This window comes from Arvicola amphibius, chromosome 11 (genome assembly GCF_903992535.2).
Source record: "Arvicola amphibius chromosome 11, mArvAmp1.2, whole genome shotgun sequence".
Classification (NCBI taxonomy): Eukaryota; Metazoa; Chordata; class Mammalia; order Rodentia; family Cricetidae; genus Arvicola; species Arvicola amphibius.
Window position 1 is genome coordinate 113,088,828 of NC_052057.2, and position 13,097 is coordinate 113,101,924.

General features: G+C 46.2%; 1 protein-coding gene and 1 non-coding gene across 2 annotated transcripts; both read right to left on the reverse strand.

Moving 5' to 3' along the window:
* Window positions 1-821: 821 nt before the first annotated feature.
* On the reverse strand, window positions 822-2,000 carry Rps20 (ribosomal protein S20). Its single transcript, XM_038347841.1, has 4 exons — window positions 1,846-2,000; window positions 1,575-1,674; window positions 1,304-1,377; window positions 822-1,041 (listed from the first exon to the last, which is right to left on the reverse strand). Exons 1-4 carry the CDS (start codon window positions 1,846-1,848, stop codon window positions 859-861), a joined length of 360 nt encoding a protein of 119 aa, XP_038203769.1. The 5' UTR covers window positions 1,849-2,000; the 3' UTR covers window positions 822-858.
* LOC119826950 lies at window positions 1,453-1,516 on the reverse strand. Its single transcript, XR_005287513.1, has one exon. It is a non-coding gene; the product is annotated as a small nucleolar RNA U54 (small nucleolar RNA).
* Window positions 2,001-13,097: the final 11,097 nt, after the last annotated feature.

Genomic DNA, 13,097 nt, shown 5'->3' on the forward strand with positions numbered 1-13,097 from the left:
AGTCTTCATCTGGCTATCCACTGGATAATTATCATTACACACCTTAATAGATCACTCTTGACACTAGTTAAGTGGTGGGACACTGTTTCCCAACACTGAACCTCCCCAGCACTTACACAGCTAATTTCACTATAAGACCTACTGCGAAAAAGTCTTCCTGGTTAAGCTCTAGGATGCTTTTTTCAAAATTACGACCTTGTGCGTTAAAATGGAATATGCACACTTAGGTCCAAGTCACAAAACCCAAGCTGGATGACTATGCTGTACCTTCAGTGCTCTACTTTGACAGACCCTGCCACCCCGCACTTCACAATGTAACTGTAAGAGCAGACACCACCAGCAGCTTGGGTCTAGATTTTCCTTAGTACAGTCTCTGGACACCTCAGTAACTTTCTATAGAGTCAAAGCAAGCTACACTAGGGGCTTATGCTTATAATTGGGAAGGCACTGTGACTAAGCACGACCCCGGGTGCTGACCACTTAAGGGTCACATAATCAGTCTGTTGTCTGGTATCAACTTAATTTATCCTTTAAATTGGCCTAGTGCCTCTAGAAAAGCTGTTCCTTTTCACCTGACCCATTTCTTACACACCTCTAAATGGTTCACCACTGCACGGCTTAGCAGTTAAAAGAACACATTCTCTTGCTAAGGACTCAGGTTCAGTTCCCAGCACCTATGCAGTGGCTCAAAATCGCCTGCAACTACAGTTCCAGGCAATCTCACACCCTCTTCTAATCTCTGCTTGCACCAGACACCCGAGACACTTAAACATGCAATAAATTTAAAAAAAAAAAACTGTTTCAAAAAAAAAGTCAACAAATTCTAACCGATCAAGTCAATTTATTAAAACAGTTGACTTAGGCATCTGCAATGGTGACTTCAACCTCCACGCCCGGCTCAATACTGATGGACGTAATCTGTTTAACTATCTCGGAGGGGCTGTGCAAGTCAATGAGGCGCTTGTGGATTCTCATTTGGAAACGATCCCACGTCTTGGAGCCTTCACCACAAGGTGTCTTTCTCGTAGTGATCCTCAGGGTCTGCAACGAAACAAACTCAAGTGTACCCACGAACCATTTTCTCCACCCACCATCAGGTGTGTCAGGTCCCAGCAACTTCCGTCAGCCAGCGGCGCCTTTGGAGTTGGCTGCTTTAAGTAAGGCATAAGCCAGGCAGCACCATTAGGTGCTTGCTAAACTGTACAAACTCATTTCCGTCTGTGTCTCTAAGTATCCCCCGGGCAACCAAACCCCGAGACACCAAGCGCACCGTTTCAGACCACCGGAAGATTCTGGCACTTACCTTGGTGGGCATGCGCACCGGGCCCTTCACTTTCAGGTTCTTCTCCTTGGCGCCTCTGATCAGGTCGGCACACACTGAAGGGCCAAGAGACAGACGCTCTTTCATTTCGGTTAACTCAACCCTCCCCAGTCGCCCCCGGGAAGCTGGCCCGTCGGCTCAGAATAGCGTAAACACTATCACAGCCATTCAACCATTTGGGTCTCCTCATCGCCGACCGCCCCGCAGCTGAGGAAAGCGCCCGAGGGGCGAGCCCCGACCCCGCCACACTGACCCTTCTCCAGCGACTTCACGTTGCGGCTGGTGAGCGTGATCCTTATGCGGTGGATCGCCACCTCGGGCTCCACGGGCGTCTTCCCGGTGTCTTTGAAAGCCTGTTACCACCCCGGCGGGAAAACAAACAGCGACCCGTCAATGGCGGCCCGCTCCCGAGACGCCGACGCCACCGGGGCCGTCGCCGCGGCGGGAAACCCTCGGTTCGCCGGCGCCCGGAAACGCGAGCCCCGCAGACGCCCCGGGCCGCGCGGCGCCGTCCCCCGCCTCACCATGGCTGCGGTGCGGGCTTCCTGACCGACTTGTTCCTCGGCGGGGAGCGAACAGCGGTGAGTCAGGACGGGAGCAGGCCGTGCGGAGCTCCGCGGCGCACACCACCACGCCTCAGAAAGGAGGGCGGGAGGGCCGGCGGGCGCTTATATACACACGCTCGCATCCGGGTCCCTCGCGCCCCGGAACGGGAAGCGCCCTGCCCGCCAAGGGGCGGCGGCGGGAGGCCGGGCCTGCGGCGCTCGCGGGTTGGCGGGAAAAAAAAAAAAAAGGGAGGTCGCGCGCGCGTCCCCTGCCGGCTCGGCGGAGTCACTGCCCTGATCCGGAGGACGCGGGAGGCTGGAACCCGGTGAACGTCCTGTCCCTTGCAGGACGCTGACCCTTGTGGTCTTTAAGAGCGAAATACCCTTCCCGTGCACACCCAATCCACGCGATTTGTCCTGGCAAGTGATCCGCTTTCCTGGGTTTAAGTGGCACGCGCCTTGGGGGAGAGCTATCCGACGAGCCCGGCGTTTAAATTTATTTACTTTCGGTGCTGGAGCTAGAATCCGGGGCTCAGCAGGAAAAAGCACCTAAGCCACGAGCCCGACACCCTGAGTTCGGTCCTGTGAGTCCTCGGTGGAAGGAGAGACTGGATTCCGGAAAGTTGTCGTCTGACTTCCGATCGAGAGCTGTGGCATCCACTCCCACCCCCCTATTAATAACCCAAATTACATTTTAAAAAAATTATTCGAAAACTGTTTTTCAGAGCCGAAATGTCCTTTTGTGACATCTCCGCTTTGGACTTCCCAGAACATAGGAAATGTCTATATCGGCTAGGAAAGACCCGAGTTTAGCGTCCACACCTTCAACTAAGAGAAGGCGAAGTCCAACCCCAGGGCTCTGTGGGGTCACAGCGCAGGTACCTGCAGCCCGGCCTGGGACCTGGGTGCCCAGTTTTAACACATCCTCTCCTCTAGGTCGCGATGACGCAATGTGTACTGACTAAGACCTCCGAGGACTCCTCAGGACGAAGCATTTGTTCATAATAAAACCCGTGTCCAAACACAGCAGAAGGAAAGCCAAGCCAGGTCAAACGCCCTGGGAAGCAGGGGAGGGTGCAGGTTGACCTCCCCCTCCAAACTCCCTCCCCGTCAAGGGTAAGGATTTGGTCAACTGGACTATAAACACGGAGGTGGGTTTAGGACAGGACAGGAGAAAATAACAAAGTTATTTGCTCAGACCTGCCAGACTGGTGAGGGTCTGAGCACTGCTCTCTTCCAATCAGAACTCCATTTAAAGACTTTCTCTTCTGATCTTTGTGAGAGAACTACATCTTAGGACCGGCACTGGCTCCCTTGCTGGGTGATACTCAACCTAGCTAGGAACCGGCTTTCTGGTTCGCAACGTACATGTTGTTTTGCATTGAACAATTAAGATAAGTGTTAAACTAGATTTTTTTTTTCAAGATCAATTGTTTTTAAATATAACCCATTGACTGCAAAAAAACTCCTAGTATATTTCTTTTTTTTTTTTTTTTTTTACTTAGTCTTACTAAGTAGTCTTGGCTGACCTGGAATTTCTAGATATCTCCCCACCTCTGCCTCCAGAGTGCTGGGATTAAAGGCATTGGCCACCACCCCAGCCAAAACCTGCTTTCTTACCTTAGTACCTGTGACCTCCACGAACGTATTATAGCGCTATCTTCAGCAAATAGACAAATGCATACTCGCCCAGTGTCCTGAGCTGTGATTGGTACTAGTATCAAGAGGAGTTGCATCTTCAGAAGCCTGGCCAGCCGTGCTTCAGGGTTGTCCAGGAACTCAATGGAGTGCTTGAGAAGTACAATTAGAAATATTTTAGTAGCCCAGGCTGGCCTCAAACTTTAAATCCTCCTACCCAGTGCAAAGGATTACAGGGGCACGCCACCACTTTGAGCTAGAATTATTTTCAAAACCAAATCTTAGACTTTCCTTACTTCATAAACACTTGAGGAATGGTGAGCATGTTAACTTCTTGAACAATAAGAAAAGAATTTTTCTTAGCTTTTTAAAATTTTAAAATTTGTTTATTTGTAATTTTTTGGTACATTGGTATTTTGCCTGCATGTATGTCTGTATGAGGGTGTCAGATCCCCTAGAACAGAAGTTATCGACAGTTATGAACTGCCATGTAGGTGCTGGGAGTTGAACCTGGGACCTCTGAGGATTTCAGATCTCCTAGGACAGGCATTATAGACATTTATGAGCTGCCATGTGGGTGCTGGGAATTTAAACCTGGGACCCCTGGAAGAGCAATCAGTGCTCTTAACCCCCAAGCCATCTCTCCAGTCTCCAAGAAGATGGATTTTAAGATGGTCTCAGTAGCATTGGTCTGTAAACCCAGTTCTGGGGAACCATAGGCAGGAGATTCAAGACCAGCCTAGGCTACATATTAAGAACCCATTTCAAAAAACTAAGGGCTGGCTGCATGCCTTTAATCCATGTACTTGGGAGTCAGAGGCAGGCGGATATCTGTGAGCTTGAGACTAGGCTGGTCTACAAAGAGGATGCCACGACATTAAGGACTTTTACACAGAAATCCTGTCTCCAAAAAAATATTTTAAAAAGAAAAGAAAAAAAGAAAAAAAAAAAGCAAACCAAGGGCTGGGGATGTAGCTCAGCCGTGGAGCCCCTGCTAGCTTGCCCAAGGACTCCCTTGGACATCAGGCACATTATGATACACATGCGTTTATGCAGGCAAAACACTCCAATACATAAATTACACAAATCTTTAAAAAAGTTTTGAAACAGAAAGCAAAGGGGGTTCTTTAAAAATCGTAATTATGGCCAAGGAAGTAACCTGACTACAGAGCACCCACACAGCCTGCGTGAATGCTGGGTAACCCCCATCACCACACTGAATAAATAAATCAATAGAACCACCATATGTTCCAGAAACCCCACCCTTGGTTAGCTGTTAAATCAGTATCTCAGGGCTGGGGAGATGGCTCAGCTGGTAAGAGCTCTGGTTGCCCTTCAGGAGGATTCAGGTTTGGAAGTCTCTTGATGCCTGTGACTTCAAGCACCAATGGATCCCTTGCCCTCTTCGGGTCTCTGGGTACCCGTGCACAAATGGCATACACTAACAGACACAGGTCCTTAAATAAAAAGAAGGAGTGTTAAAGTCAGTATCTCAAAGAGACACCGTCTCATATCTGCGGCTGTGCTATTTACCATAACCGAGGTGTGGAGACAGCCTAAGGGTCTGGCAATAGATGAGCAACTAATGAGAAGGATGCATATACACAGTGGAGTATCGCCTGCCCTTCAGAAACCAATGCTGACGCATATCAGTGAGGCTGTTGGCATAGACTCAGTGGAGAAAGGAAGACAAAAAGTGCGTGCCCTCAATGATACGGAGGCTGATGTGGGAGGGTCTTCTGTTTGAGTTGATTTCATTGGTTAATAAAGAAACTGCCTGGCTCATTTGATAGGCCGGCCCTTAGGTGGGTGGACAGAACAGAATGCTGGGAAGTTAGTCAGACCGCCTCTCCTCAGGGAAACAGATGCCATGAAGCTCCGGCCCAAGATGGACGTACGCTGGAATCTTTCTGGTAAGGCACCACTTCGTGGTGCTACACAGATTATTAGATATGGGTTAATCAAGATGTGAGTAAGAGGCTGAAAGTAATGGGCCAGGCAGTGTTTAAATGAATACAGTTTGTGTGTCGTTATTTCAGGTTTTAAGCTAGCTGTGCGGGAGCCAGGAGGCCGGGAGCCGGGCAGCGGGAACGCAGCCCACAGCTCCTTATTACACGTGGCAACCAGAAAGTCTAACTCATAGAGGCTAAGAGGGAAAGGGGTTGCCAGGGACAGGGTGGGGCGGCATACTCTGGGGAGATGTTCAGTAAAAACTGCTATTTAAAATTTTCTTTTCTTTTTTTTCCTTCCTTCCTTCCTTCCTCCCTTCCTTCCTCCCTCCCTCCCTCCCTCCCTCCCTTTCTTCCTTCCTTCCTTCTTTCCTTCCTTCTTTGGTTTTTCTCCTCTGTGTAGCTTTGGAGCCTTTGGAACCTGTCCTGTAACTCACTCTGTAGACCAGGCTGGCCTCGAACTCACAGAGATCCGCCTGCCTCTGTGTCCCAAGTGCTGGGATTAAAGGTGTGTGCCACCACCGCCTGGCTCAATTTTGTTGGTTTTCATTTCAAACTTCTTGCTGTGTTTTTCCTCTTGAAAATTTGTGTGTAGAGTGCTGCCCAAATTTCTATGTTAATGTGTAAGGTTACTATTGAATGAAAAGTATGAATTAACAATAAGCAAAATGCTTAAGGAAAACACATATTTTCACCATTCAAAGATAAGCAACTTATACCCTTAGGTATGTATGTATCTTTTTAAAAATATGGCCTCTATCCTATGCACAATACGATTCAAAGAATATTTTATAAGTTTATTTCTGTTTTATTCCTTTTCTTTTTTAATTAAAATAATTGTTATAACAATTATTAGTGTGTGTGTAATATGTGTGCATAATGTGTGTGTGAATGATGTGTGTTATGTGTGTATGATGTGTGCATAATGTGTGTGTGAATGATGTGTGTTATGTGTGTATGATGTGTGTGAATGGGAAGGTTGTGTGTGTGTGTGTGAGTGTGTGAGAATGATATATGTGTATGATGTGTGTGAATGGGAAGGTTGTGTGTGTGTGATGTGTGTGCATAATGTGTGTGTGAGAGTGATATATGTGTATGATGTGTGTGAATGGGAAGGTTGTGTGTGTGTGTGTGTGATGTGTGTGAGAGTGATATATGTGTATGATGTGTGTGAATGGGAAGGTTTGTGTGTGTGTGTGATGTGTGTGAGAGTGATATATGTGTGTGATGTGTGTGAATGGGAAGGTTGTGTGTGTGTGAGAGTGATATATGTGTGTGATGTGTGTGAATGGGAAGGTTGTGTGTGTGTGTGTGATGTGTGTGAGAGTGATATATGTGTATGATGTGTGTGAATGGGAAGGTTGTGTGTGTGAGAGTGATATGTGTGTATGATGTGTGTGAATGGGAAGGTTGTGTGTGTGTGTGTGTGATGTGTGTAAATGGGAAGGTTGTGTGTGTGTGTGATGTGTGTGAATGGGAAGGTTTTGTGTGTGTGTGAATGGGAAGGTTGTGTGTGTGATGTGTGTGAGAGTGATATATGTGTGTGATGTGTGTGGAGAGTGATATATGTGTATGATGTGTGTGAATGGGAAGGTTGTGTGTGTGTATGATGTGTGTGAATGGGAAGGTTGTGTGTGTGTGTGTGATGTATGATGTGTGTGAATGGGAAGGTTGTGTGTGTGTGTGTGATGTGTGTGAATGGGAAGGTTGTGTGTGTGTGTGTGTGTGTGTGAGAGTGATATATGTGTGTGATGTGTGTGAGAGTGAATGGGAAGGTTGTGTGTGTGTGTGTGTGTGTGTGATGTGTGTGAGAGTGATATATGTGAGTGTAGGCAGAGAACAGTTGGTTCTCTTCACCCCACCTTCACGTCTGGTCTCGAGCCCAGCCTTTGTGAGTCATTTCTGCAATCCTCATTCTGCTTTTAGTTCTTAGTTCCAGGGATAGAACTCAGGCCATGAGGCTTCTAGCACCCAGCAGCAAGCGCCTTCACCTTTGAGCCATCTTTGCCAGGCCCCTTCCATCTCTTTTAATGACAAAGTGACTGAAGTCCCTAAAGAAACCGCGTCTGTATTAAAGACTGACTGGCCTAACCTCACCACGGAGTTAGTCAGTAGAGACAGCCGCGTATGAGAGTTAGCAGCACCTTGGGCTGGCTCTTTGTTGCTAATCCATGTCTCTTCTAGTTTTGTGACTGTTAGTTAAAACTTTTGAAATGTGTTATTATCTGACTATGGACTTCTACCACCTCTAAATCTAAGCATTATGAGTTAGCCTAAGAAACCTCCAGAACAGGCTTCACCCCGCACTGCTTCTGCTGTACCTGGCCGCTTACTGACCCCATCGACGTGTCTTGTCAATGTGTTGATTTGGGTTTTTTTCTTCGTTCTATGATCCTAAAACTTCACGGAATCTCTCTGAAGTGGAGCATATATTTTCAAGTTCCCCGAGGCTGTGGTCCTGAGCTATGAGCACTGATGTTTGGTTTGGGAGAAGTGCTCTCCCGTTCCCTCTGGAACAAGACCTGTGTTTGCATGAACACTGTGTATCATGAATTGTATGGAAGATTCTTTTGGACTTTTATCATGAATTGTGTGGAGGATTCTTCCATAGTTTTTAGATGTGGGTTTGTTTTCCCTTTTTTTCCCCTCTGATAAAAAGTCCTGGTGGGTGCATGGCTGTCTGTCAGGCCTCTTAACGTTAGTAGTGATGTGTGAGGCAGGGCATTTAGACATCATACCTTTGACATTTACCCCCTCCCCCCCCAACAATCATCCATCCCCTCCTGCTGTGACATCAAACACTGGTCCAGACGCCGCCCAATGTTTTCTCTGGGGCACATTTGGGACCCTCCCTCACCACCATTGACAACAATGACATCGACAGCAATGACAGGCAATGACAGATAAGTCACTGTCTCATCTTTAGCACTGTGGGTCAATTTTTAATTATTCTTGCTTTCCGAGAAAGCTGTACCTACCTAAATACATATTTCCTTCAACAGTAAGAATTCTAAGTGTGGAAAAGCTGAATTAAATATCCATTTTATTTTAACTTACAAAATAGTCTTGAGACAACTAGAAAATGTTTTCATTATCTCCCCTTAGCCCTTTTAAACCGTATTTTTCTTTGAAAAAGCTTTTGAAGACTTGCGTTGCACTCTGTATTCTCGTGAGTCTGTGAACTGCCACCTACTGGCCTTTTGGCATAATGACATTATCATCCTATTCCTTCCAAAAGGAAAATTGTGGCAGTTGAAAGCGACTTAATTCATGGGACATGGGAATATTTGTGAATAGAATAATGAAGCTATATGGAAAATTAGCATTGGAGAGTCTGTGAAAATGGTGTCGTCTTTCTGTAATTTGGGGCTTAAATAGACATTTAATTTTAAACTTCATCAGTCTGAAAATTAAAGGTAAAACCTAGAAAGCATTTAAAACCCCTGACTGCCCAGGCTGTATTGCTCAGGGAATGGACCAGAGAGACAGCTCCTCTTGAGTATCTAGCATTGCAGGATGGCCCTAGCAGGTCCCGCAGCGTCACTCTCGGAAGTAATCTGTCTGTGTTGGTATACAGCCATTGATCTTTATGCCAGCGTCAGGGGACGTTCTGCTTAGGAAGAAGCTAAAAAAGTTAGACGATGGGCTCAGGGCCAGGGAGAAGCCAGTGTGTGTGCTTAGCCGGCGGGCTGCAGAGTCAGGACAAGGCAGGGGTCACTGTCATCAGCAAGTCTGAGATAGAAAACCCTAGTGTTCAGTAACAGGAGCAGAAGGGCCTTCTGTAGTTTCCTAGGAAAGGTCACAGATTTTCCTGGGGATAGGAACGGAGGCCTGGTGGATGGTGTTTCAGACTCGACTGACCCTAGTCATGCTGAGCAGTAGCCACCAGGCACTATGCTAACTGTCCTCCCTCACCTGTCCCTGGGAACTAGACCTGTTTGCTGCTGTGGCCACCACCATCTCCAGAAGGATTCGAAGGATTCAACATATTGGCTGTTTCATTATGCAATAATTTTTTATTTTTATTTTTATTTTCCATTATTAATTATTATTATTATTATTATTATTATTTTATTATCTGCTGGAAACACCTTGCTCAAGAAGTCAATGTCAAACTGCAAAGGAGGCTGGGAAGGTGATTACCTGGCCATTTTAATCGCATCACCAAGAGAATAGAAAATGTCTATCCAGAAAACAAGCGAGGAAAGAAAGAAGGAAGGAAGGGAGGGAGGGAGGAAGGAAGAAAGGAAGGAAGGAAGGAAGGAAGGACGGACCAGTCATGTAGTGTGTAGTTGTGATCTAGAGAAAATTTCTCAACCCAAACATGTGTTTCTGTGGAAGAGGAAAACTTGCTGTGTTAGACAGGAAGCCCAACGAAGCCTTAAGTGGTAAGGGTGGATGGTGGAGGAGATGGGGTCCAAGACAAGGCAGGAACTGGGCAAGGTTGCACCTTGTAAAGTAACATGGCTTTTAGTGTAAGCACAATGGGAAGTTGCTTGTATTCCTTTCCTTGGGGGCTACTAGAAAAACATATCACAAACTTGGTTGGCTGAAACGAAGTAAGCCCCCCTCCCCGCTAGTTCTAGAAGCCAGACTTACCAGATTACGGTGTTGGCAGGATAGGATGCTTGCAGGTGCTTTGGAAGAAGGATCCTGTTCCACACCTCACCCAGCCTCTGCTGACTTTGCCAGTTCCATCTGCCCTTGCCCAGGAGCCCAGCACTCGCCTCAGCTTCCGTCTCCACATAGCCCATCCTTGTGTTGATGCGTCAAGTCTCCCTATTAGTTCTAAGGCTACCTGGAGAATCTTCATCCTTAGGTCTGCGACTTAGTTACATCTTCAGAGACACCACTCAGGTTATTCACAGGTTCTGGTGTCAGGGCTTGCGCGCATCATTTCAGAGATACTCTGAAGGAATTTTGATGCAAGGGGGTGATGTGGTGGGACGATGTGGATGTGATTTGATGAGCTGGATCTAGGAAGGTGACAGTTTCAAGCAGGAGGCTGGAAGAGGGTTAAGACAAGCCGTGATCTTTGCGGAAGTACAAAGATGTAGCCTTGGAGAGACAGCAAATGGTTTGGAAGGAGCCTTGGTGACTTCCTGGTTGGTTGCCTAGAGAATGTGGGAAGGGAGGGCATCAGGAGGAATCTGGGCTCCGAGCCTCCATGAGTCTGGACATTTCCTGAGACAGAGACATGGGAAGGAGAGATTAAGGCAGAGCCCAGGATTCTGTGATAAGCATGTTTTAGTCTGCGGAATTCCATCTGTGCTGTGTGCACTGGGGCTTCCAGGGCCACAGCAGAGGGAGAACATGGTGGCCCTGCTGCCACCTGCACTTGTCACCAATTGTTTGCTCTGCCTTTCATTTTTAAAACACCCCATTTATTTATAAAAATTTATAAGCTCTATTATTAAAAAATAACTTGTGAAATCCCCCTAAAACATCATACAACGCCTGTACAACTCCATGAACGTCTATCCAGTTAGAACAGGCATTTGAATAAAGAAGCGGAGCTTTCGATATCACACGTATTTTATGTTCTTAGTCACCAACCAAATGGAAAAATAGATGTCAGAGTTAGAACTAGAAGAACAAGTAGCTTTGCATCCCTTCTTTTTTGTAACTCGTGCGCATTACCTCCACCCCAGTCCTTCCGTATAGTTAGCCTTCTTGTCTTTCCTCAAAGGCATCCCACACCCACATTTGTTTAAAGATATACATATATCATTGGCTAGATTCCTCATGGAGAGAGACCATGTGTTTTTCAGAAGGAAACCCAGGGGACACCCTTCCTGGTATTGGGGTCAGCAAGAGCTTTTGAAATAGAACACCGACAGCACGGGAGTCACCCCAAGCAGCAACAGATGGGGTGCATAACAGTAAAGCTTCTGTACAGCAAAGGAAACAATCAGCAGAGTTAACTCACCACCCTCAGAATTAGGGAAAACCAACGCGCCACACTGCAGAAAGGGGCCAGTAGAGAACTTACAAAGAATTACAGACGTTAAATGCCCCGGAAATAAAACTGCCAATCAATAAATGGGCCAATACGTTGAATACACAGTTTTCAAAAATGGAAGGGAGGGAGGGAGAGAAGACCAATAGCTATTCCAAAAAATGTTCAGTATCGTTTGACGTCAGGGAAATGCAAAGTAAACCTACCTCACCCCAGTCAGAATTGCTATCCTCAAGTAAACTAACAAGAAAAGCTGGAAAGGGTAGTGAAGAACTGCTCCTCTGGGCTGGAGAGATGGCTCAGAGGTTAAGAGCATTGCCTGCTCTTCCAAAGGTCCTGAGTTCAATTCCCAGCAACCACATGGTGGCTCACAACCATCTGTAATGAGGTCTGGTGCCCTCTTCTGGCCTGCAGGCATACACACAGACAGAATATTGTATACATAATAAATAAATATTAAAAAAAGAACTGCGAGGAGTGTAAGTTAATAGTCACTGTGAAACTCAGTTTGAAGATTTCTCAAAAAAATTAAAAATAAAATTACCATGTGACCTCCTATTTCACTCCTAGGCAATTCCTAGCTATACCAAACTATAGAGATTCTTCCACACTGTACTTATTGCTGCTTTCCTCACTGTTGCATAAAATTGAATCAACCTAGTTGTCCATCGCCTGCCGATCTGGATGTAGAACTCTCAGCTCCTTCTCCAGCACCGTATCTGCCTGTGTGCCACCACACTCCCCACCATGCTGACAATGGACTAAAACTCTGAATCTGTAAGCCAGCCCCAATTAAATACTTTTCTTTTAAAGACCTTCTGTGGTCACGATGTCTCTTCACAGCAACAGAAACCGTAAGACAAACATATATACTACTCAGCTCTAAAGAAAATATTTATTTTGTATTCTGCAACTGTAGCATTTATCAGGCCCGTAAGTTTTCCAGTGGATTCAACAGGTCTTCTATGTGAAGAGTGACGCCATTTGCAAATAGGAATTGTTTAACTTCTTCCTTTCCTATTGGCATCCTGTTATGTCATTCTCACGTCTCATCACTGCAGCTAAGATTTGAGTACCATGTCAAACAAGAGAGGGGAGAGTCGACATCTTTGCTTTGTTCCTGATTTTAGAGGAAATGCTCTCGGTTTGCCTCCATTTAATAACGTTGGCTACAGGTTTATTGTGCATAGCCTTTATTATTTTGAGGTTTGTTTCATCTATTCTTAACGTCTCTAGAACTTCTATCATATGGGCACGTTAACTTGGGGCAAATGCCTTTCAGTACCACTTGAAATAATGATGTAGTTTCTGTCCTTGAGTTTGTCTATATGATATATTGCACTTACTGATTTACAGATGTTGAACCCACCTTTCCTTTCTGGGATGAACCACTGAGCCATCTCCAGCCCCTCTACTTTGTTTGCACATGCATGCAGGAGTTGTGCGTTTGTTTCTTTAGATGCCATGCGGGAGTAAGGCCGTGCTGTGCTCTTTCTGCGTCTAATGTTTCATGGCGATCTTTACTTTCACCCTCTTGTTACTGAAGTCTCTTTTCTAGGACTGAATGATATTCTGACCATGGGGACTTGTAAGTAATAGGTGACTTAGGCTTTCCAACCTTAAACTGGTCTATTACGTGTGGTTGCAGGGAAACAGGCTGAGAACTGGCTCGGGCTGGAGGTGGA

What these genes read in the sequence shown, in the direction of transcription:
- Rps20 (XM_038347841.1), bottom strand. An exon ending in CGTGAAGTCGCTGGAGAAGG is followed by an intron (nt 1,378 to 1,574) that starts GTCAGTGTGGCG and finishes TTGGCCCTTCAG; the next exon opens with TGTGTGCCGACCTGATCAGA. An exon ending in CGGTGCGCATGCCCACCAAG is followed by an intron (nt 1,042 to 1,303) that starts GTAAGTGCCAGA and finishes GTTTCGTTGCAG; the next exon opens with ACCCTGAGGATCACTACGAG.